The sequence below is a fragment of the Haemaphysalis longicornis genome, unplaced genomic scaffold (assembly GCF_048455015.1).
Source record: "Haemaphysalis longicornis isolate Haplotype H1 unplaced genomic scaffold, Haemaphysalis longicornis Haplotype H1 scaffold_9, whole genome shotgun sequence".
In the NCBI taxonomy this organism is placed as follows: domain Eukaryota; kingdom Metazoa; phylum Arthropoda; class Arachnida; order Ixodida; family Ixodidae; genus Haemaphysalis; species Haemaphysalis longicornis.
The window spans coordinates 3,430,857-3,452,831 of NW_027526460.1; the positions used below are offsets into that span (position 1 = coordinate 3,430,857).

Here is a 21,975-nt window from a genome sequence, read left to right on the forward strand (position 1 = left end):
TGTGTGAATTAAGAGTTTCAACACTTGGGCAATGGAATTCGGATAGCCGACGGTAGTTCATGTGTCATCGTAAAACCGGTGCTTTTTCCGCAACGCCTCATTAAATATGATAGCAGACTAGGTTTCCAGTTTTTCTTTTTTCATTTCGGTCACTACTAAATGCCGCTGTTAGTCAATTGAACCCGCGTCCATGTCCCGTGAACTTCACCCCGCCGAAGTGCTCGTTCGAAGTTACGCCTCTTTTCGTCCATTCAGTGGTGGGCTTAGGCGCGGCGGGCCGACAGCGGAAGGCTGCTATGAAACTTTCGAAAGACTTTTTTCATGTACAAGGGCTCCGCAGTATGGGCGCGTGATTCAACCACAACACTCGAGATAAAACCATGATTGCGAGTTGAGCGGAGTACACGCGGACCGCTTCACTGTGTGGAGCAGCGCTTACGTGATCCGGAAAGCGGAAAGCTTACATTAAAAATCTTCCGGCCAAATTCGATTAAGCAATTACTTTTATGCCCACTGAGCCCTTACGAAACTGATTTCTCCGCACCGCAGCTGTCTAATTAACGCTGGTGAAACGAAGATGACCACGTTCAAAGAGAGCAATTTATTGCCACCAGCACTCGATGTTCAAGCCGTAGTGAAGAAGTCCGTAAGCAGTGCTTGGCGTTTCTTGACCAGGGCGGGCTTTACGTGACGCTCGTATGCTGACAGCGCTAACAAGGTCTTAACATTCGTGTGCACCTGCGTGCCTCCGCAGAACATCGATGGCATCCATCACACTTCGGTGGCTGTCAGTTTCACCGAGCTTCCTCAGGCTCTTGTTCGGAACACTTTTCTTTCTCTTGGAGTGCTCATGCTGCTTACAAGACTCACCTAACGATGCACGAACAAAATATTAATTTGGTTATCAGCGAGCACAACCTAGCGCAGCAGCACCGTGAGCAATGACGCGTAGAAAAAAAAAAAGCTTGAAGTAGGCTTCGGTAGCCTAAGCATAGAGGGCGCTGGCGTAGGCAACGATGGAGACGTCAAAATAGTGGATGCACTATTAAACCGTCTATGACCGCTAGCGGTTTGTGCAGCTTCGTTCTTCGCTTTTAATTGTTGTTAACCGTAGATTTCACCGCTTTTCTTTCATTTTAGCCTTAAAGAGTCAATTTGAGTACTGAATTTTTTCAATGTAGGGCCTGAGAGGCAAAATAAAACGTGCCTCGACCGGAATTTCGTTCTTCCTTTCTTGCCGTGACTTCGTTAAATCGAAAGCGCCGCACAAAATTACTTCGTAAAATCGAGACAAAAATACATGCATTTAGCAAAATTTTGTTAGAAAACTTGAAAAAATTCGTTATATCGCGAATTTCGTTAAATCGAGGTTCGTTATATCGAGGTTCAACTGTATTTCATATTCGATTCGACGCTTTTTTTTTTCCTAATTAAATTCAATATTCAATTCGAAAGCTACTATTTGGTATTGGCACACACCTAAGCAGAACACTACCTATTAACCTCTGCAACTAGGCCCTGCCACTGGTATTGCTCAGTTTACAGGGCCGTACTATAAGCTTAGCAGCATTCTAATCGTACCAAAAAATGCATCACGGACACAAATATGACTGGCTCAGAGACAAGTGTTGCTGCAGCAGCCAGAACACATCCCAGGGCTCTTTCCAGCTGCAGGTAGTGGGCATTGGCGGCAAGGACGAGGCTCACCCATGGTGGCGGGGCTGACTGTGGGCGATGATGTGGTGAGCACTGGCAGGTTTTTGAACTGGTTCTGGAATGCGATGACACACTTGTAGCAGCAGAAGTTGCGGATGGAGGCGTCACTCATGGTCAGGTGGTACTGGGCAGGCTGCATCGTGTGGCAGCAGTCGCAGCGGATCACCCGTGCCGACGATGCATTCTGGTTCACCCGGAACAGGTTGAGGCAGTTGAGCGAGCAGAACAGGTGGCTCCCGGACAACTCCACCCGCTCAATCATGTCGAAGTTGTACTTCTTCACCTGCAAGAACAGCAGAGGTCGTCGGCACATGCCGAACAGATCCCTTCAAACACAAGCCCTTCAGACATCGCGGCCGAGGATGCAATTTCAGCTACATTCGGGCTTTGAGATTAACTTTGACCAGCTGGGAAGATTTAAAGTGTACTGAAACCCTTACACACGGGCGTTTTGCTTTCCACCTCCATGGAGTTCCAATTATTTAGCAATGCGGAACTGACCAGTGTGAGTCACTGAAGACGGAGCCTCTGCGTAGTACAGCAGAAAAGTTTTCTATATACTACAGTCAAACCCATTTATAACAAGCTCGGCCGTCACACTGAATTTGTTTGTTATATATGAAGTTCATTGTAAGAGTAATACAGTCGAACTCCGCTTCAATGAAATTTCCACTTCCACGAAATATTTTCCGATTTTCTGTCAGCTAGCATTAGAAGTCAATTGAAAAAAAAAAAAAAAAAAAAAAACTCGTCCAACAAACCATTTGTCTGACTTGCTTTCACTTCAACAAAATTCACGCCACTCATTGGGGCTAGGTTTGAACATTTATTTTACAATAAAATGAGCATAACGCCAGCTATCTGTAACTTATTTTACATTCAGGTCGGTTAGTTTCACCGAAAACGTGTGCCAGCAGCCACACCACCATCCATAAACAAAAACAATCCCACATATGGATGCCATTGTTTGCTGGTGATAACGATATGGCTGGCCATCTTTACATGAGGCGCAGGCCGAGTTCACCGAGCCGGAGCTACAGCCAATCCATATCCAGTTGAAATCACGATATCTAGTTCAAATCGCACGGATGTGCTTTGCAGCTGGCACAGCGCCGTCATGTATGCGTTGTGCAAGTAATCAGCTCGGTGGACACGCCTTGTTGGAGAGCAATACGTTCTGCAACTGCACTTCTTCCGCACCCCCCTCCCGTAACACGCTCTTTACGTGCACGTAAAAAAAAACCAGATAACCATTGGCAGGTTTGTTATCCGAATAAACCCAATGTAACTGATCGCCGCTCCTTTCTGTAAACATTGCAGCATGCTGTCAATGATGCGGATTATATACAGGGCTATTTTTCCTGCCCTTACATGGTGTGTTGGGGCAGATTCGCCTCAACGAATTCCGCTTCAATGAAATTTTTTTCACGCCCTGTCAATTTCGTTGTAGCGGGATTAAACTGTAAGTGTTTTTTGTGCGTCGAAACATGGCACGCAATCAACAGGCGCACTGACGTGGCCGCGGGCATTGAATGGATGACGCGACAATAGCAGGCCACTGGCTGCAGCCACGAAGCAAACTTTGCCGCTCACCCGCCGGAATGGTAATTCCGGCCCAAAAAGAAGTTAGACAAGGGAAAAAATAGCTCGTAAGATATGCATAAATGTTTTACGAATTGTCATTGGGGACCGTTGCGCTTCCTAGTTGGCGGGGCAACATTGATCTTGGAGCTCAGGATCTTCTCTCTGTCCTTAAAAATTGTAGAGGTTGTCGACTTGGACAGATCATACTTCTCCAGGTCGCAGTTTTTTGCTCCCTGCATAAGGTCATTCATAATGCCAGAAGAGGAATATCGATGACACCTCATTGGCACTATCGACGTGTTTCGGCTTCGTGGCACGCAATTCCGGTAGCGTTGCTTCCTCTTTTCTTTTACTTTTCTCCTGGTCAAACTGGAGAAGGAGGCGCGAGTGATCATGAATGGGGACTGCTGAAATTCATGAGTAGCTAATTTTGTGGCCCTACACAATCTGTTATGCCGATTTTTCTGCTCCCAGGCAGGCAGGGAGGGACACCCTGTGAGGTCAACACCTCACAGGTGTTGACGCAGTGCCAACGCCAACTTTCTGTAAGTTCACTATCGTTTCTCTTATACATCGCTTCGCCCCTCTTCTGTTGTTGCTCCCTCTGTCCACCTGCAGACGAAGATTGGGGGCCATAATAACGACGTTCTTTTTTTGTGTACGTTTTCTTTCCCCCAGTTTTTCTTTTGCTGGCTGCAATCAGTTCTGTTGGAGAAAGGTTATCCCTATGCAGTTCATCTGATGCTTTTCGTTCGCGGAAAGCCGATCAAGTGGCGACTGCGAATGCCAGGCGCAGTCCGGCGACGGGCGACCGTGCGCTGTACCCAATTTGCCCCCTCGCACCAGTTCATTATACAACTATAGACCACTTAAAACTAGGCTTGTGCGAATATTCGAGCACTTCAAATATTCGAACAGATATTACAGTATTCGAATTCGCTTTGACCCGAATTTAAAATTTCCGATACTTTGAAGTATTCGGGGTGAATGAAAATCAAAACTGCGTTCAAGTCAGGGGCGTCGGAACTGGGGGTGCAGGGGGAGCGACGGCTCCCCCTAATGTACTAATGGGGGAGCACGGCTCCCCCAGTCAAGGGGCTCCTGAAGACTTCTGCTGAGCCTCAGACGGCTCCAGCAAAGTTAGGTTTATTTGTTGAAGACAAAATGGCTAAGGATCAGACGATATTTTTTGCCTTTCTGAGTGGCCTCACATCTGAAAAAATAGTGAGTTCGGCGTTACCCATTTTCAGAAGATTTATAGTTGAAAGGCCTTTGTACGAAGCATTTGAAAAGCTACTCTCCCATACTCTCCCAGCCCAAATATTCGATGCCTGCGGTATCAATCAATGGATCAATGGTATATTGGCTCTGCCTTTTGTATTCGGCTCGTACAATCATGATACTAGCCAGCTCCATTGGACAGTATGACCAATAATTTTTTACGCTAGCCAGTTCAGATTTGTTAGAAAACCGTGGTTTCCTAAGCGGCTTGCCCCAATAGCATAAAAACTCAGTTTAACAAGTTCTCAGGAGAAATATCAGAAGTGCGACTACATACAGTTGAACCTCGATATAAAATGGACCTCGATTTAACGAAATTCGCGATATAATGAATTTTTTCAAGTTCCCCATCAAAATTTTGCTAAATCCATGTATTTTTATCTCGATTTTACAAAGTAATTTCGTGCCACGCTTTCGATTTAACGAAGTCATGGCAAAAAAGGAAGAACGAAATTCCAGTCGAGGCACATTTTATTAAGTGCGAATGCACTTCTTTAAGCGAGCCTGAATCGTCCGCCGCCGTAGTCCGCATAGCAACAGCTGCGGGTGCGCGCGCTCCTCGTCTTCCTTAGCAACGGGGGGAGATGGGCGCGAGCTGCCTGGCCGCTGACATGGCACATACCCACGTGGGGGATTGGCCAGGAATCGGGCGTGAGAAGGGCTAATGCACCCGCTTAAAGGAGTACTGACACGAAATTTCAAAGCTGAGATCCGCTCTAGCAATCAAGTACAACGATAACACAAATAGGTGTCTGTGAATAAATGCATCTTTCTTTCTTTGTAGTTGTGTGTGTGTGTGTGTGATCTCTCTTTCGCGAACATTACCGAACCGCGCAAATTCAACTCGTGCATTCGCACTTTCACATTCTTCCCCTCGGGGAAATGCGGGGAATTTTTTTTTTGCCTCTCAGAGTCTACATTGAAAACATTCAGTACAGTTAAACCTCGATGTAACGAACTTCAATGTAACGAAACCCTCGATGTAACGAACCACGGAATTTTTTGTAACTTCAAGCGTATGCACACCATGTATTTTCACCCTCTGTGTAACGAAGTCCCGTTTGCCGGAATTTCAATGTAACGAAGTTTCATGGAAAACGAGGCACGATATTTAAGTTGTAGAAGTAGATTTTGGGAGACGCAAGCGCCGAAATGGGGTCCCAATAAAACGCGAACGGCGACACGGGTCGCCCAATGTCGCGGATGCAGCCAGCCACGGAGTCTTTGACTAAGTCCCTTGCCTACAAACTGGGTGGCGTGCATACACGGCTGGCGCACTGTTTCTGTCGGAGCTTAATCGTCTACTGCTTAATCGGCATCAGCGTGAACCGCACGCAGCGTTTTCTCCCTGCAAAAACGCAAAACGCGCCCCGCAAGCCACAGGCGCGCTGACGCAGCCGCGGAGACCACCCGCGCGATGCGGGTAGCTCCAGCGCCCGCTTCTAACCTCTCGCTGAAACGCAACTCGAGGGGCATATGAGAGGGGCGTGCGAGAAAAAAAGCGGATAACGTGGGCGAAATTTTCATTGTAAAACGTGACACGCGCCGCTTACGAAAGCGCCCATCAAATATCCTCCGCGGTGGTAAGCCTAATCGCCACTGGCGTTGCCGCCGCCGCCGCAAGCCGCCGCTTTGCACTTCGTTCGAGTTCGCTCATGCTTGTTGGGTTTCGTCGTCCCAGCAAGCATTTGTGAATCTTTATGAGCCTTGCACGCGCGTTTTTTTTTCACACCGGCGTCCGCGATTGCGTGCCGGCGGCGGGAAGTGACTCGCGCTGCGCGCAGCGGTGGGAGGAGCCTGACCAGTTTCGCCACGGTTTTGCCAATGGGGAGGCGCGCACCCTACGGCGGGAGCTTCGAAGCGCTCGGGGATGCTGGCTGGCTAGACGATAAGGCCGCCGCGAAGGATATTTGATGGGCGCTCTCGTAAGCGGCGTGAATGACGTTTTACAGTGAAAATTTCGCCCACGTTATCCGCTTTTTTTCTCGCATACCCCTCTCGTTTGCCCCTCGAGTTGCGTTTCAGCGAGCGGTTAGAATCGGTCGCTGGTGCTACCCGCATCGCGCGGGTGGTCTCCGCGGCTGCGTCAGCGCGCCTGTGGCTTGCGGGGCGCGTTTTTGCGGGAAGAAAACGCTCCATGCGGATCACGCTGATGCCCGCGTAGACGATTAAGCACCGATAGAAACAGAAACAGTGCGCCGGCCGTGTATGCGCGCCACGTTTTCTTTTTCAGGAAACGCTTCACGGGATGAACACTTCATTATAACCGCGAATTTCAATGTAGCGAAATTTCAATGTAACGAAGTAAATTACGAATTTTACCGACTTCGTTACATCGAGGTTTAACTGTACTCACATTAACTCGTAAAAGGCTAAAATGAAAGAAAAGCGGTGAATTACGCGGTTGACAACAATTAAACGCGATGAAAGAAGCTGCTCAAAAACCGTTAGCGGTCACGGCCGGTTTAATAGTGCGGCCACCATTTTGATGTCTCCATCGTTGCCTACACCAGCGCCCTCTATGCTTAGGCTGCCGAAGCCTACTTCAAGTGTTTTTTTCTACGCGTCCTTGCTCACGGTGCTGCTGCTCTAGGTTGTGCTCGCTGATAACCACATTATATTTAGTTCGTCCATCATTAGATGAGTCTTATAAGCAGCATGAGCACTTTAAGAGAAAGAAAAGTGTTCCGAACAAGAGCCTGAGGAAGTGTCAGTGAAACCGAAGGCCACCGAAGTGATGGGTGCCATCGACATTCTGCGGAGGCACGCGGGCACACGCGAATGTTTAAGAGCAAGCCTTGTTAACACTGTCAGCATACGAGCGTCACGTAAAGCCCACCCTGGTCAAGAAACGCCAAGCACTGCTTACGGACTTCTTCACTACGGCTTGAACATCGAGTGCTGGTGGCAATAAATTGCTCTCCGAACGTGGTCAAAACGTGTTCATTAGACAGCTGCAATGTGGAGAAATTGGTTTCTTTAGGGCTCAGCGGGCATAAAAGTAATTGCTTAATCAAATTTGGCCAGAAGATATTTAATGTAAGCTTTCCGCTTTTGCGGGAGCACATAAGCGCTGCTCCACAAAGTGAAGCGGTCCGTGTGTACTCCGCTCAACCCTCAATGATGGCTTTATCTCTAGTGTCGTGGTTGCGTCACGCGCCCATACTGCAGAGCCTTTGTGCATGAAAAAAGTCTTTTGAAAGCTTCTTCCGCTGTTGGCCCGCCGCACCCCTCAACGCCGCTCCTAAGCCTACCACTGAACGGACGAAAAGAGGCGTAACTTCGAACCAGCACCTCGCGGGGTGAAGTTCACGGGGCATGGAAGCGGGTTCAATTGACTAACAGCGGCGTTTAGTAGTGACCAAAATGAAAAAAAGAAAAAGTGGAAACCTAGTGTGCTATCATATTTAATGAGGCGTTGCGGAAAAAGCACCGGTTTTATGACGACACGAACTACTGTCGGGTATCCGAATTCCATTGCCCAAGTGTTGAAGCTCTTAACTCACACAATTTTCGCGGCCAGTTTTAGCACAAATTTCGCTTTAAGTGGAGAGGTAACTACATAGCAGTTGTTTCTGAGCGATGCGCAAGGTTTTGAAACCTCAATAACTGGTTAAATTAACTGTAAAATCGAAACCTCGATTTTACGAAATTCTCGATTTAACGAAATTTTCACCCGCAAGTACGACTTCGTTATATCGACGTTTAACTGTATTACGAAATATGAATGCATCCGTATCATACTACTGAAATTTTCCTAATATAATGGTGCACCAGACAACTAGAAATACTCGGAACAAAATTAAAACAAATTATCCGTTATGCATGCACGTACTCTGATAATAAAACGCACATGGTTCAATCTATATGTCCATGTTAAAGCATAGCATAACTTCTTTCTTCAACTGACATGTGTATTTAACTCACTTAGTTTGTCAATATTCTTTGTGTGAGCCTTCATTTTGTAGCGTGAATGCGCAGGTCTTGTAGTATGTTCGTGGTTAGGACGCATGTATATGAATGCGCTGTAAGTATGTTTTTCTTTTGCAAATTTTATTTTCTTATTTATTTAGATGTACACTGCTCTTTTGCATTGATAAATAAAAAATGCACGGAATCGTGGGTGCTACTGTTGCCTCGTGTAGAGGGCACAGTCGACATGACTCAGTAAATATTTGAATGGGTTTGATTTGGTTTTATGTTGATGGGCCAATTGCGATTATTTGTGCATACTAGTCATTGTAGCAGCACTGTACAGACCCTGCAGAAGTACTCAAAGAAAATAAATTACGAGGTATTTAAAAAACAACCATAATGTTAATATAATTGATGATGATAATGATGTTTACGGTAGCATAATTTTGGCTCCCCCAGGGAAAAATAGTTCTGACGCCACTGGTTCAAGTACAGTCTACGCTCGTTACAGCGGATCCGGAAACAACAAACTTTCAGTTACAACAGACCATTTCTGTTGGTTTGTCTGGTCCCCATGCATTTTAAATAAAGTCCGCTCTGCTCACAACGGACCCGGCTAGAGCAGAATATCGGCTACAACACTAAATTTTAGGCGAAAATTGTTTCGACTGAAAGTTTATAGTGGACTTCCCCGATGCCGGCACCCGATGTGCTTTTTCTTTGTTTATTTTTACTAGAAAACTGTTATGTCTGGCAACATTGCTGGCAGCCGGGTCATTCGTGCAGCCAAGCCAAGCCAGTGCCAGTGGCTTTTTTTTTGTCAGGTGGCGGCGGCATGAGCAGCAGGGTAGCTGATTTCATAAGTTAAGCGTAATTAACGCTGTTGAACATGGGGAAAAACAGGCCAACATCGCCAGAAGTACAGGCTTGTTTAAGCAGACAGTCCGCTCTACCGTCAAGAACAATGCCGCTGCCGATAAACGCGACTCCGGTGAGATTGAAAACAGGGCTATCGAATACTCGAAGTGGTGCACTCGGAGGAGAGTCTGCCCCCGTCAGTTTTTTTATGTAATAAAAAACTCGGGTTCAGTGAAGTTCAGCTTTTATTATTCCCACGCATGCATCATTCCCATTCCGTTCGGTCAAAAAGGTAAGAAATCCCTCAAGTAGGGGAGCTGTTCCTCATCCATTGTGTGGAATCTACCGGTAACCGTGCGCAGTCCAACTGGTCTAACTTTTAATTTTACAGCTGACCGTCACCAGATTATTTCATTACAGCTGTTTCAATGACCAGACTAAAATCGCTAAAAATGTGGGAGCTGCCTTGAGGGAACGTCAGGCAGCAATCTGATTTGTTTGACGAACGGTTTCGGTAAACCTGCCTCGTCGAGAGGGGATTTAAAAGAGCCTAGCTAATTCAGATGGCCATGACTGATGTTTTATAGCTGGTTAATAATTGCGCCTAGTTATATTCTTGCTTTATTTGCCCAGCTTATCATGTGTCTTTACACTCTTGACCGCATGCGCTAGGCCTTCTCCAAGTGCCGGGGCTAAGCCTTGGAAACGGTGTTTACGCGATTCTTTGCCCTCGCGCAAACACTGTGCAGAGGTGTTGCAGGCGTTTAGAAAGACCAAAGTGTTTAGAAAAGGCGTTTAGAAAGGACATTGCATATGCAATGTCGATCAAAGTACCCACTTTATGGCTCATACCCCCCCTCCCGCCCCCTTGTCGGATACTGCATACTTCGGCTACAGCGAACGTTTTTTTCCGGATTCAGAGGGTCCGTTGTAACGGGCGTAGACTGTACTATGAGGAGTTTCGGTTTTTTTTAAGCAAGCCGCACGCCATTGACATCAGGCCTACATCTTGAGTACATGTGGAGCCAAGACAAGCTAAACCACATTCAGAGCGTTGTTATAGCCATCTTACGCACGCATGTTCGTCGAGGTAGTCAAGGCTCCAGTTTCATTGTTTCAAAAAATGAAATGGTAACCAACCAATTTGGTTACCGTGTGGTAAGCGCACAGTGAGCAGGTGTTGATCGCACTCCATGCTTGAACTTCAGTGGGCATCAGTTGCTTCAATGAGTCAAATGACATGGCCAATGTGTCCACGGGTGCCAACCTGATATGGAACTTTCTTGTGAAGGTCCCACCAGGCCTGGAAGCTCAGCGTCTCATTGACAAGAAGCTAAGTCATGGTTTCTCAAAGTGGGTTCCGCGGAACCTAGGGGTTCCGCAGGCCCCTCCTCAGGGTTCTGCGAGCCACTGATAAATTTTCCCTGGTTCCGCAGTCGCAGTCTGATATGGTGAACTTGAGGTGCGATCGATCTAAGGAACCTCCATTACTCACGCCCGAGTGTCAGTAAGCACATCTTGGCGCATAACAGAAACGCGCGAGCTGCGCTATAAATCTCGCCAGCAGCTTGTAGCCAGCCAGACTCCGAAAACGGGCCACGTGGTTAAACTATTGCACTTGAATCTCGGTCTTATATTACCCCCATGCGCATTTCTCCTGTTTGGAGATAGGTGCCGCTAGCGTACGCATTCGCGTTAAGTCGACGGGAAAAAAAACGATACCCTTGCTTGCTTTTGATTTTATTGCACGTTAATGTAGCATGAACGGAATGAAAAATGGCGGGGGGGGGGGGGGGGTTTGCAGTCTTAGGCAGTAACTAGTTAGTAGTAACGCGTTACCGATTACTAGTTACTTTTTTTAGTAACTTGTAACTGTAACTACTTCCTTTTAAGTTAGAGGAACTTGTAACTGTAACACTGTTACTTTTTTATGGAGTAACTGTGACAAGAAATACCGTTACAGTTACTTTCCTTTATATAAAAAATTCCAAAAGCAACACTCGTTAACGGCCGATGTACAGTTTGCGCTTTCCACTTTTTCGGACTTTCTTGAGCAGCACCTTCGCCTACTTCATGCATGCCAGCTCACTCCCTTCGCATGAGTGAAAAACAGCTGGACTAGAAATGTTTAGGCGTGCGCGTGTGCTTGGCGCCCCACGCGGTCAGCTAAGGGCTCGAAATTCCTCAATGTGAGCTGCAGTATTTTCCTGAGCAGTGCGATATCACTCTCACCCAGGTCATAAATAACGCTGCGACACGTGCCTAAGCACACGTGGATGCATGTTGACCTTAGAAGTCAGAGTACGATGTGCGGTGGCACCATTTTCGCCCCAGCTGGAGCGCAGTAAAAGTATTTGACATAAACGCGAACAGGAAAACAAACATGCGTAAACACCGCAACAACGCACTGAAACCTTTGCACTTTCGCAGAAGCCTGCAAAAATCCAGATGCGTCACCTTCTCGTTAGCGACGTGCAGCCCCGTTTGTGGGGTCATAAAACGCCGCGGGGAGTCTCTTGCCGTCCCCGTACTCGTCCAGCCCCGTGCGCGCTGTAGAGGGTTCGATTTACCAGTCGCAGTTGCTTGCAACCATTGTGCTCTTTAGAGACCCCTGGCCGTGTTTGGGACCACGTGGTTGGGGCCCCTGGTCTAGAGGTTTCGTCGCGCTGTCAACAGTGCTCGAACGAGGTCGACAAAGTAATAAATTCCACGCCCCTTCACACATACGATGACCACAACACAACAGCCAGCATGTTGGCCGGCAGACTCCTGACTACACTGCCGCTGCATGAGGAAATATTTTTGGAGAGCCTCGCGACTTCATTTCCAGAGCCTGGGCAGAAACGAATACTTAGCTTCATCTGTTTCTGAATGTTGGGCGCAAAGAATACTTGGGCGAGCTTAACGAAGGGCGAGCTTCGTGCAGAATCCAAGTGGGCTCTGGGATCGGGGACGTGGTGGCTGTGGAAGGCTGGGTTTGTGAGAACAGGTCGAGGCGACAAAATTCGCCTTTGTGAGGACAAGGAGGCGCAGGAAAAACACTAAAGCGTCCAGTTCAGTTTCCATTCCCTTTGGAAATAACCTTGTCTCATTCCGGAGGAGGAGGGGGGGGGTTTGGGGGTGAGGGCGGGAGAATGACTCCGAGTGCTTACGGACAGACGTCGCTTCGGCAATAGCTCACGTCTCCGACAACAAGTACGAAATAAAATGTTAACGTAACGCTTTTTTTAGTATCCTTCAAAAACACGTCGACAATCGAAGTACTCCCAGATCCGTTTCTTCCTCCAAAGAGCCTTCCGCCGATCCACGCCCCCCCCTTTTCACCCTCACTATGCAAGGCGGTCAAGCGTCGACACTGTGGGCGAAAATAAATTTAGTTGACAGTGAATGATTGTTTCGTCTGTTTTGTCCTCAAGTACGGTATACAGTCTACGCCCGTTACAACGGACCCTCTGAATCCGGAAAAAAACGTCCGCTGTAGCCGAAGTATGCAGTATCCGACGGGGGGGGCTATGAGCTCTACAGTGGGTACTTTGACCGATATTGCATGCATAGTACATACACTTTGTTCTTTCTACGCGCCTGCAGCACCTCTGCACAGTGTTCGCGCGAGGGCAAAGAATCGCGTAAACACCGTTTCCAAAACTCACCACCGGCACTTCGAAAAGGCCTAGCGCATGTGGTCAAGCGTATAAAGACGCAAGATGAGCTGAGCAAATAACGCAAGAATATAACTAGGCGCAATTATAAACCAGCTATAAAACATCAGTCGTGCCCATCAGCATTAGATAGGCTCTTTTAACTCCCCTCACGACGAGGCAGGTTTTCCCGAAACCGTTCGTCAAACAAATCGGATCGCTGCCTGACGTTCCCTCAAGGCAGATTCCACATTTTTAGCGATTTTATTCTGGTCATTGAAACAGCTGTAATGAAATAATCTGATGACGGTCAGCTGTAAAATCGAAAGTTAGACCAGTTGGACTGCGCACGGTTACCGGCAGATTTCACACAATGGATGGGGAACAACCCCTACTTGAGGCATTTCTTACCTTTTTCACCGAACGGAACGGGAACGATGCATGCGTGGGAATAATAAAAGCCGAACTTCACTGAACCCGAGTTTTTTATTACATAAAAAAACTGACGAGGGTAGACTCGCCTCCGAGTGCACCACTTCGAGTATTCGATTGCCCTGTTTTCAATCTCACCGGAGTCGCGTTTATCGGCAGCGGCCTTGTTCTTGACGGTACAGCGGACACTGTGCTTAGACAGGCCTGTACTTCTGGCGATGTCAGCCTGTTTTTCCTCGTGTTCAACAGCGTTAATTACGCTTAATTTATCCGACAGTGAAATCAGCTACCCTGCCGCTCATGCCGCTGGTCGCACAAAAAAAAAGCCACTGGCTTGGCTTGGCTGCGCCAACCACCCGGCTGCCAGCAATGTTGCCAGACATAATAGTTTTCTTGCCAAAATAAACGAAAAAGCACACCGGGCGCAGGCCCCGCGGAAGTCTGCTATAAACGTTCAGTCGAAACAATTTTCGCCTAAAATTTAGTCTGTTGTAGCCGATAGTCTGCTCTAGCCGGGTCCGTTGTGAGCGGAGTGGACTCCATTTAAAATGCATGGGTACCAGACAAACCAACAGAAATGGTCTGTTGTAACCGAAAGTCCGTTGTTGCCGGATCCGCTGTAACGAGCGTAGACTGTAGTATAAGTTCAGCCGCCATGTTCGTCCATTATCTAAACGTTTGGCAGCCATGTCTCTCGACACAAAGCAAGTGCAGTTCGGCCTCCGTGTTCGTCCATTTTGTAAACGCTTGGCAGCCATGTCTGTCGGCACAATGCAAGTACAACCGTTGCCTGGGCCCGCATGCCTTCGTAAGTTTCTATTAAATAAGCTAAATCTTCTTATTTTAGACTTAGTTTCATACAGTAACGGAAAAGTAACGACGTTACTTTTTTACAGTAACTGTAACTGTAACTAGTTACTTTTGAAAAATTCGCAACTGTAACTGTAACAGGGTTACTTTTTTGTGTTAGGTAACTGTAAACTGTAACACTGTTACTTTTTTTCGGTAACGTGCCCATGACTGGTTCCTTGGCACTTAACGGAACTTAGCAGGGTTCCCTGGGACCAACATGCTTGAGAACCCCTGAGCTAAGTGACACCTGACAACTATTCGAATTTGCTTCGAACTAAAATATTACTATTCGCACAAGCCTACTTATAATGTATGTCACGGGAGCCACGAAAATCAACCCTACAAACAAAATGAAACAGAGGCAGTCTTTATTTCATTGTTTTTTTTCCCCCCTATCAGACGCTGTTGCATAGTCTTACAAACCGTGAATGCAGCTGAACCTATACAGTTAAACCTCGTTATAACGAGGTGGTCTATAACGAAATAATGGATATAACGAGCAAATCGCAATTCCCCTTGAAAGGCCCCATAGAAACCAATGTATTAAAAACCTCGTTTTAATGAGGTAAAATTTCCCCGTTAAGGAATATAACGAACAAATTTCGTTGAGAAATCAAATTTTGAGCTCATTTTACAACAGTGCGCAACGCGGATTTGAGACAGTGCACGATGCGGCAACTGTATTAGCAGTTCAAAACTCCCGCCACGCGCGCTAAGCTGGATGGCGCGCCATGCGGACGCTGCGCCCGCGAAGCCCCCACCCTCCTCTCGCTGCGCACAGCATGCAGACAATGGGGCCCTTCGATTTAAGCCTCGGACTCACCGCGGGCTCCCCGAGAAGTCCGACGTTCGATTTTCCCACGTATCCCTATGGCTTCGCGGAATCTGCGAACTATCCGCGGTGAGTCTGAGAAGAACCCCAATGCACACAGCGCGCGCAGTTGCGTCGCCTCCCCCCCCTCCCACCCCCTTCTCCCCTGTTCGTATCGCCAACGTCGCTGCATACAGTTGAACCCCTTTATAAGAGACATGTACCGGGGAGCAGTTTCTGTCTCTTATATGAGATGTCTCTTATAAGCAGGGAACCATGTTTTCATTTACGTTCAATGTGGGCACCGTATGACCAAAATAAGCTCAAAAGAATGCTACAGCATGTTGTAAAAGATTCATTCTAATTTATGTTTGGCCCCCAGAATTTATGAAACAGTTCTGAAGCTTTGTTTGCTTCATGGCTGTATTTACACTGTTTTTTACAACCGATTCTACAAGCTTTTTCTCCTTTCACTGTTTCTGGAAGATTAATCATAGATGTTGAGTTCACAAGCCTGATGAATAGCCAGAGCACACAGCTTGTTCCGCTGTGTGCTCAGGCTATTCATTACGCTTGCAGGACTCAACATCTGCAATGCTTCCTGATTGGGAGCTACGCGAGTGGGAGAGCCGCCCGCATGTGCGGTCGCGTTCCAATGGATGGCAGTAAGCTTCAACCACTTCTGCAAGTTGCATTTCCATTGGCAGGGCTTCTCATCAATATTTCATAGCTGACTGACCCACTGTGTGTTTGCTGAAGTTATAATAAATAGCGACTGCAGCCGTCTGTCGTCCACCTGTGTTTCCACAATGGAAGCAACTGCAATTAGTGACTGGTGGCACTGCATCTGAAGTTAAGATGTCTGTTACAAGCGAGATTATTGATTAAAGTTCAAGGATGACTTGTCCCTTATGGCCAACTGTCTTCTACATCCAATGTCTGTTATAAAAGAGGTCGATTTAATGGGAAAGATAAGGCAGCCAACCATGTGGGTGAAAATGTCTCTTAAGCCCATTTGCCTCTTACATCCATGTCTCTTATGACAAGGTTCAACTGTAGTTGTGTGTGCGTGGATTTTGGCAGTCTTCAACCTTATCTTTTATTGTACTGTCCGAATGATTCCAATAACGCGAGTGCGACAGGCGGAAAGTGAAAGCGAAAGACTATCATGCTTGAACAGAAGACGGCTATGATAAAAGCCGTCGCATCGGGCGTGAAGGAAGGTAAGGTGCACTCCGTGGTAAGGTGGCAAGAGACTGACGTGTGGACGAGTACACTGTCCACCATCGTGAGCAACCGAGAGTCCATCGTCAGCGCTGTTGCACGTGGCTTGAAAAGAAGCGCTAAGGACGGCGTCGCAGGCACTAGATGCGGTGGACGTGCTGCGCCGCTACTTCGGCGTGCACGAGGGCGGTGAAGATGGCGTGAACATAGCGGCCGCAGCTGAGGGAGCCATCACTCGCATCAGGAAGGTGCATCAACGTCCAATTACGGACTTCTTCGTAGCCAAGTCTGTTTGAAATATGAGTTTTGAACTGCAATAAAGTAGGTTCAAGACTTTTCCTTTTTACCTCCAGAATGTGTTTATTTTACCGACTACCGCCGTACAGCAAGATGCTATTTCGCCCGCTTTTTGTTTTAGGTAACTACAATGCATATTATTTGCAGTAAATGTTGGCTACGGCTATAACGAAATATTGGCTATAACGAGCAAATCGCGGCGCCCCTCCAATTTCGTTATAACGAGGTTTAGCTGTACTTTGTGTTCATGTTTTGAGGGATCTGTGTTTCTTAGCATCTAAAAGAAAGAATGCCACAGGGAGGGAAGGAGCCTGGCTTATGCCGGCGAGACAACTTATTAGGAACGCAAGCTGGATTTTTTTTTTTTTTCATTCATTCATGCCTTGTGTACGCAATGCCGAAGGCAGTCACTTATGAGCACAACATACAGATAGTGGAAACCTTCGGTGTCGGCTAGCTATCTACAGACGTTCGAAAGGGAAAAGGATGTTTGCTTATTTGCACAAGGTTCTAATTGCAACAACTAACAACGCCCAGGGAGGGGGTGCTTACGACTGTATTTACACGAATGTAAGCCGACTCGAATGTAGGTTGACCCCCCAAAATTGCATCTCTCTCTCTCTCTCTCTCTCTCTCTCTCTCTCTCTCTCTCTCTCTCTCTCTCTCTCTCTCTCTCTCTCTCTCTCTCTCTCTCTCTCTCTCTCTCTCTCTCTCTCTCTCTCTCTCTCCCTCCCTCCCTCCCTCCCTCCCTCCCTCCCTCCCTCCCTCCCTCCCTCCCTCTAAAAAAAACGAGCGCAGAAAGCAGCCCATTTGAACGCTGCTGTAAACGAGTGCCGAGAGAGAAGCTCTTCTGTCAACTACCAATACCCCCCTATGGTGGCTCTTCCATCAATGATTGATGCTTTCCCAAGAGCCGTATGCTCACGGTGCGCGCAGTAGATGTTAAAAAAAAAGAAGCCTCTGCGTAAGCCCGCGGAAACATATTCGCTGTGAAATCACAACAATCGAAGCTACCGGCAGCGGCCACTGCCACACGATATTAAAACAAACATGGCAGCTGACAAGCGGCCGCTCGCGATTTCCTTTTGTTCGCGAGTATTTTATTCGCATTCAAGAAGCATTTTGTTCATCCCTAATAAACAAAATTATTAGCGAATTCCTTGATTCAATGCACGGCGCTAACGTAGCCACAATCATATCCCATTGTTCAGTACACTTCCGAACGCGATGGTGGGAGGTTAGTCGCACAAGGGGCGCAGATCGCTAACGCCAACTTTTAGTTGGAATCACCTTTGTTGATGCCAGAATGTATGCAAGAGTAAATTAATACGCTATGCTTCGGCCGCAACCATGGAAACGAGGGTGCAACCTCCCGACCTTGTGGCACACCTGATTTCTCGTTTCCCTTGCTGTTACTAGCAGTACACGGTTTGATTCCGATTCTAAGTCGACCCCCCAACACTGGGTAGTCAAATTTAAAAATAAGGGTCGACCTACAATCGTGTAAATACGGTATCTTCAGAGGTGTGCCGAGAGCAAGGGCAGGTGTAGCTTTCCCGCGAGTATGGAACAGGCGAACTAAAGGGCGTAAAGCAGAGAGAAGGCAGCGTTGGCTGCATCGGCAGGCTGAATCCATCTTTTTTTCTTTCATTTATGCGACCCTAAAACGATGCCCCAGCTGCACCAGTCGATCGGCGAACCCGCCAAAAAACCACACTATAAACGGTATGGTGCTTTGGGCAACCGCATTATAAGCAGTATGCTTATGCTTTGAGTTCTATGGGAGGCCTACCGGTGGCCAGGAAAGCCTGCGATATATCCAGTCCCACACTATAAGTGGTTACGTTATAAATGGTCGACACTGTGCCTGAGACAAAATACCTCAATGCATGCTGTGACAGTCATGCCGCGTTTGTTTGTTGTAACCGAGCGTTTGTTATACGTGGGCTCCACTTTGCATAAAAAGAAATAAACGCCGTGACCTCCACCAGCAGGCCAGAGAGAGGGCCTGGCCAGACTCACCTTGCACCAGGCACAGGGCACAATCTTCCTGTGGGAGAGCACAAAGAGGTTCACGCACGCCTTGTTGCAGAACTGCTGGCATACGTTGTCGTGGTACAGGAAGATGGGGGGCTGGCTGGGCTCGCTGTCAAACAGGCTGTGGCAGTTCTCACACACCACCTGCTTGATCTTGTTGGCACAGCGGAACTTGGACACGCACACGTCACTGCACAGGCGCTGAGCCCCGCTGCTGTGCTCCACCTGCAGGTGGGGGGGGGGGAGTGCATGAGCACCTCCGTGGAGGACTGCTCCTGTTCAGAGTACAGTGGACTGCCACTACCCAATGCAAAACTGGAGTACGTCGGACCACTAAAAGCTATGCACCATTTGAAAAAATACTTTCCCAAAGGATTTCAAAAAATAGGCGTTACTATATGCCAGCACACAGGGCGGCCACCCATATTTGGTCCTCATGCTCAAGCGTTCAACGACATAACCTTAACTCGAAAGCTGAACTCAATGGGGCAGAATTGAGGGTACCCGAACGAAATGTGGGCAAAGAGCCAAGCCCCCCCCCCGCGTGGCAGCACCTGGTACTTGGTGGTGGACTCTGTGTCGCAGGCGGTGCACTTGTGGGGCACCAGGTTGGCTGCGTTGAAGGCGTTCATGCGCTCGTACCGCTCCAGGCACAGCTGGCTGCAGAAGTCCTTGAAGTGTCCCTTCTCCCCCACGGGCGCCAGGAAGCCCTCCTTCTGCTTGCTCAGGTCCTTCTGGCACAGGCAGCACACCTGGCAACCGACAGACGAGCATGGCCAAGGGCCCACCCTCCTCCTCCGCCAACAGGAGCCACAAAAGCCCCGACCCAGCTGGCCCTCTCTTCTACAGCGAATGGGAGGTGCGGCAGAGGGCAAACGCCCTGCGCGGCACCCAAAACTTGTGTTTCAAATAAGGTGAACCCCGAGGGTCCCTCCAGAGACCTCATTGGCAAATAAAACACCTGGTTTAATTTATGCACAGAATCTAACCAAACTTGGTGCACAAGTAGTCGACTATGTCAAAGCCAAAACAAAAACCAGTTTGTAGGTGTCTTGTATGCCGTGTTGACTCGCGTAATCCTCGTGTAGGGGGTGTGATAATTATGCGGGGAAAAAATTCCGAGAGGTAGAAACGAGCTCGAATGGGATTTGAATAGGTATTACACATAACCAAGCCTTTTCCAAGCAGGACTTAATGTTGTAATAAAAGTACAGGGTCAAGATGGGCACGAAGCACAAAACTTTATTCGTGGTGGCCAGCCGCCGCCTACCTTCACCATCCTGCATTTGGTAGTTGGGAACCCAAATGGAAACAGGCCTAGTCCGAGTTAGTGCTGCTCACATTGCTGGCCGTTGCCTCATCGTCACTTTAAATTTTGGGGGTGTGAACAGTATGCGAGGAAACAAAAAAAGTTTTGGCAGCTCCCATTAGGGGTGCAAGCATTACGTGAGTGCGAGGATTATGCAAGTAAATACAGTAGTTTTCAAGTTATGAATGCATATAAATAATAATTCATGGCTTTATTAAAGAGCTAATAAAGCTTAAATTTCTTCAAATTTTTGTGCCACTGTATTTATGAAGGTGTATTTACAAAAAAGCTACCAGTAGGGATGGAAACCAGACAGACATTTTCCCATGTCACCGGCCCAGAATTAGAGAGTTTTAGTCCAGCGTTTGTTGCCTTTGCGTACACTAAACGCTAAATTTTTGCGTCCCGCTACGTAAACACCGCGAGCAGAGTTTTTAGTAGAGCGTCTCATCAGTTTTGCGTAGTGGCACGCTAATGCATACGGCGCCATCTGTCTAATGTTTTGCGAAATGACTCGCCGGCTGATCTGCGAGCGGAGTGCCGGTGTGTGTGGAGATTTTACGACTATCCAAACAATTGTAAACAAGCGCTTTCCCGTTAGTATTGAATGCAACACGGCCAAGGCACGGCATGAATATTCTCTTACCTGAGTAAGTTTCATAAAGACACCGTTGAAGTCCCGCGGAACTTCTTTCGTGCAATCGCACAGAACACCCTGAACCGAATGCCCGGGTTTGACGCATACATTTTATTCAACTTCAAAACAATCCAGAGAGGCTTTTCGAACGAACACAACGTCACGACATGCGTTGCAAGTCTGAACTGCAATTGACCGGCGATCGGTTGCCTCCTCCTGCCCGTCGTAAATCCGGCACTCACCTCGCACGCGGTTCGCGGGGTGGAACAGCAAGTCACTTAACTCTGGCGCTCAAGCCAAGAGGGCTTTTAGCCACGCACACTGTACATACCCGATGCGAGGTTGAGTCATACGTCGCTCGAGAAAGAAAATCCAGAGCATGGGAAGCACTGTCCACCCGCAGAAACACAACGTCGCATTTCATCGCGAACGCGCCCACAACACACACACAAACACCGCTTCAGTCGCTGGCCTGGCTACAAAGCTTCGTTCGGGCAGCCAGCAATGTCACAAAGATACGGAGCTGCGCGAGGGGCGATGTGCTAAGCACTCGACGTATTTAAAAACACAGGGGCAAAGAACTTGGTTCATCAGGAGCAAATTACTGTCGACAGAAAAGCGGAATCGTGGATGCTTGCCGGGCTACTTGCCGCCATGTTGGAAACGCAAGCTGCCTCACGTATGCACGCTATTTTGCTGAAATAGCGTTCGTCCGCTAAACGCTGAAGCGGCTTAACGTACGGCGCATGCGCAGTGAGAACAACGCAAGGAAATAGCGCTCGCTAACTGTTTGCGTATGGTTGCGTACATTATTCTAAAACTCTCTATTATCTCCCCTTCCACGGTTTGCCTGAGCCCAACGCACCTTGAGGCCCCTCTTGAACTCCTCGAGGCACTTGCCCGAGCAGAACTGTCGGATGTCAGCCCCGAAGCGCACGCAGTACTTGCCCAGCGAGAGCTGGTTGACGGGCGTGCTGCAGTGAGAGCAGCGCGAGCCGTTGGCGCTCTGGTACTGCCGCAGGCACTCCTCCCCGCAGAACTCCATCGTCTCCCACACCAGGAAGCCGCTGGGAGGCCGCCCCTGCTGTTGCTCCGCCGCCGCCGAAAGCTCCACCGCTGTCTGGCACTGGGCGCACTGCCGTTTCGGGCTATGCGCCTGCATTGCCATTACAGCCCGCACTGCATTCCAACCCATTCCGGCCCTCCACGCCATCTGCTTTGTTGCAGTGCAAAGCATGTGACATCAAACACCCACACCCAAGAAGCAGAGTTGGTAAGGCATGCGTAATCGGAAAGTCGTGGGTCGGTTCCTTTTCCTGGTTGAGTGTTTTTTTCCACTTTCATTCCTAACATTTAAAAAAAGAGGTAGTTACCTTCATTCAGA

General features: G+C 48.1%; 1 protein-coding gene across 5 annotated transcripts in view; it reads right to left on the minus strand.

Annotated features, from left to right (window-relative positions):
• Woc (zinc finger protein without children) overlaps positions 1 to 21,975 on the minus strand; it is a 113,637-nt gene that overhangs the window by 69,082 nt on the left and 22,580 nt on the right. For all 5 annotated transcript variants that reach the window (XM_077683926.1, XM_077683924.1, XM_077683925.1 and 2 more), the window contains 4 exons: positions 21,457 to 21,747; positions 19,200 to 19,397; positions 18,631 to 18,870; positions 1,708 to 1,999 (listed from right to left, as the gene is read on the minus strand). In XM_077683926.1, the coding sequence (XP_077540052.1) occupies positions 1,708 to 1,999; positions 18,631 to 18,870; positions 19,200 to 19,397; positions 21,457 to 21,747 (1,021 nt within the window). The remainder of the gene's footprint in view (positions 1 to 1,707; positions 2,000 to 18,630; positions 18,871 to 19,199; positions 19,398 to 21,456; positions 21,748 to 21,975) is intronic.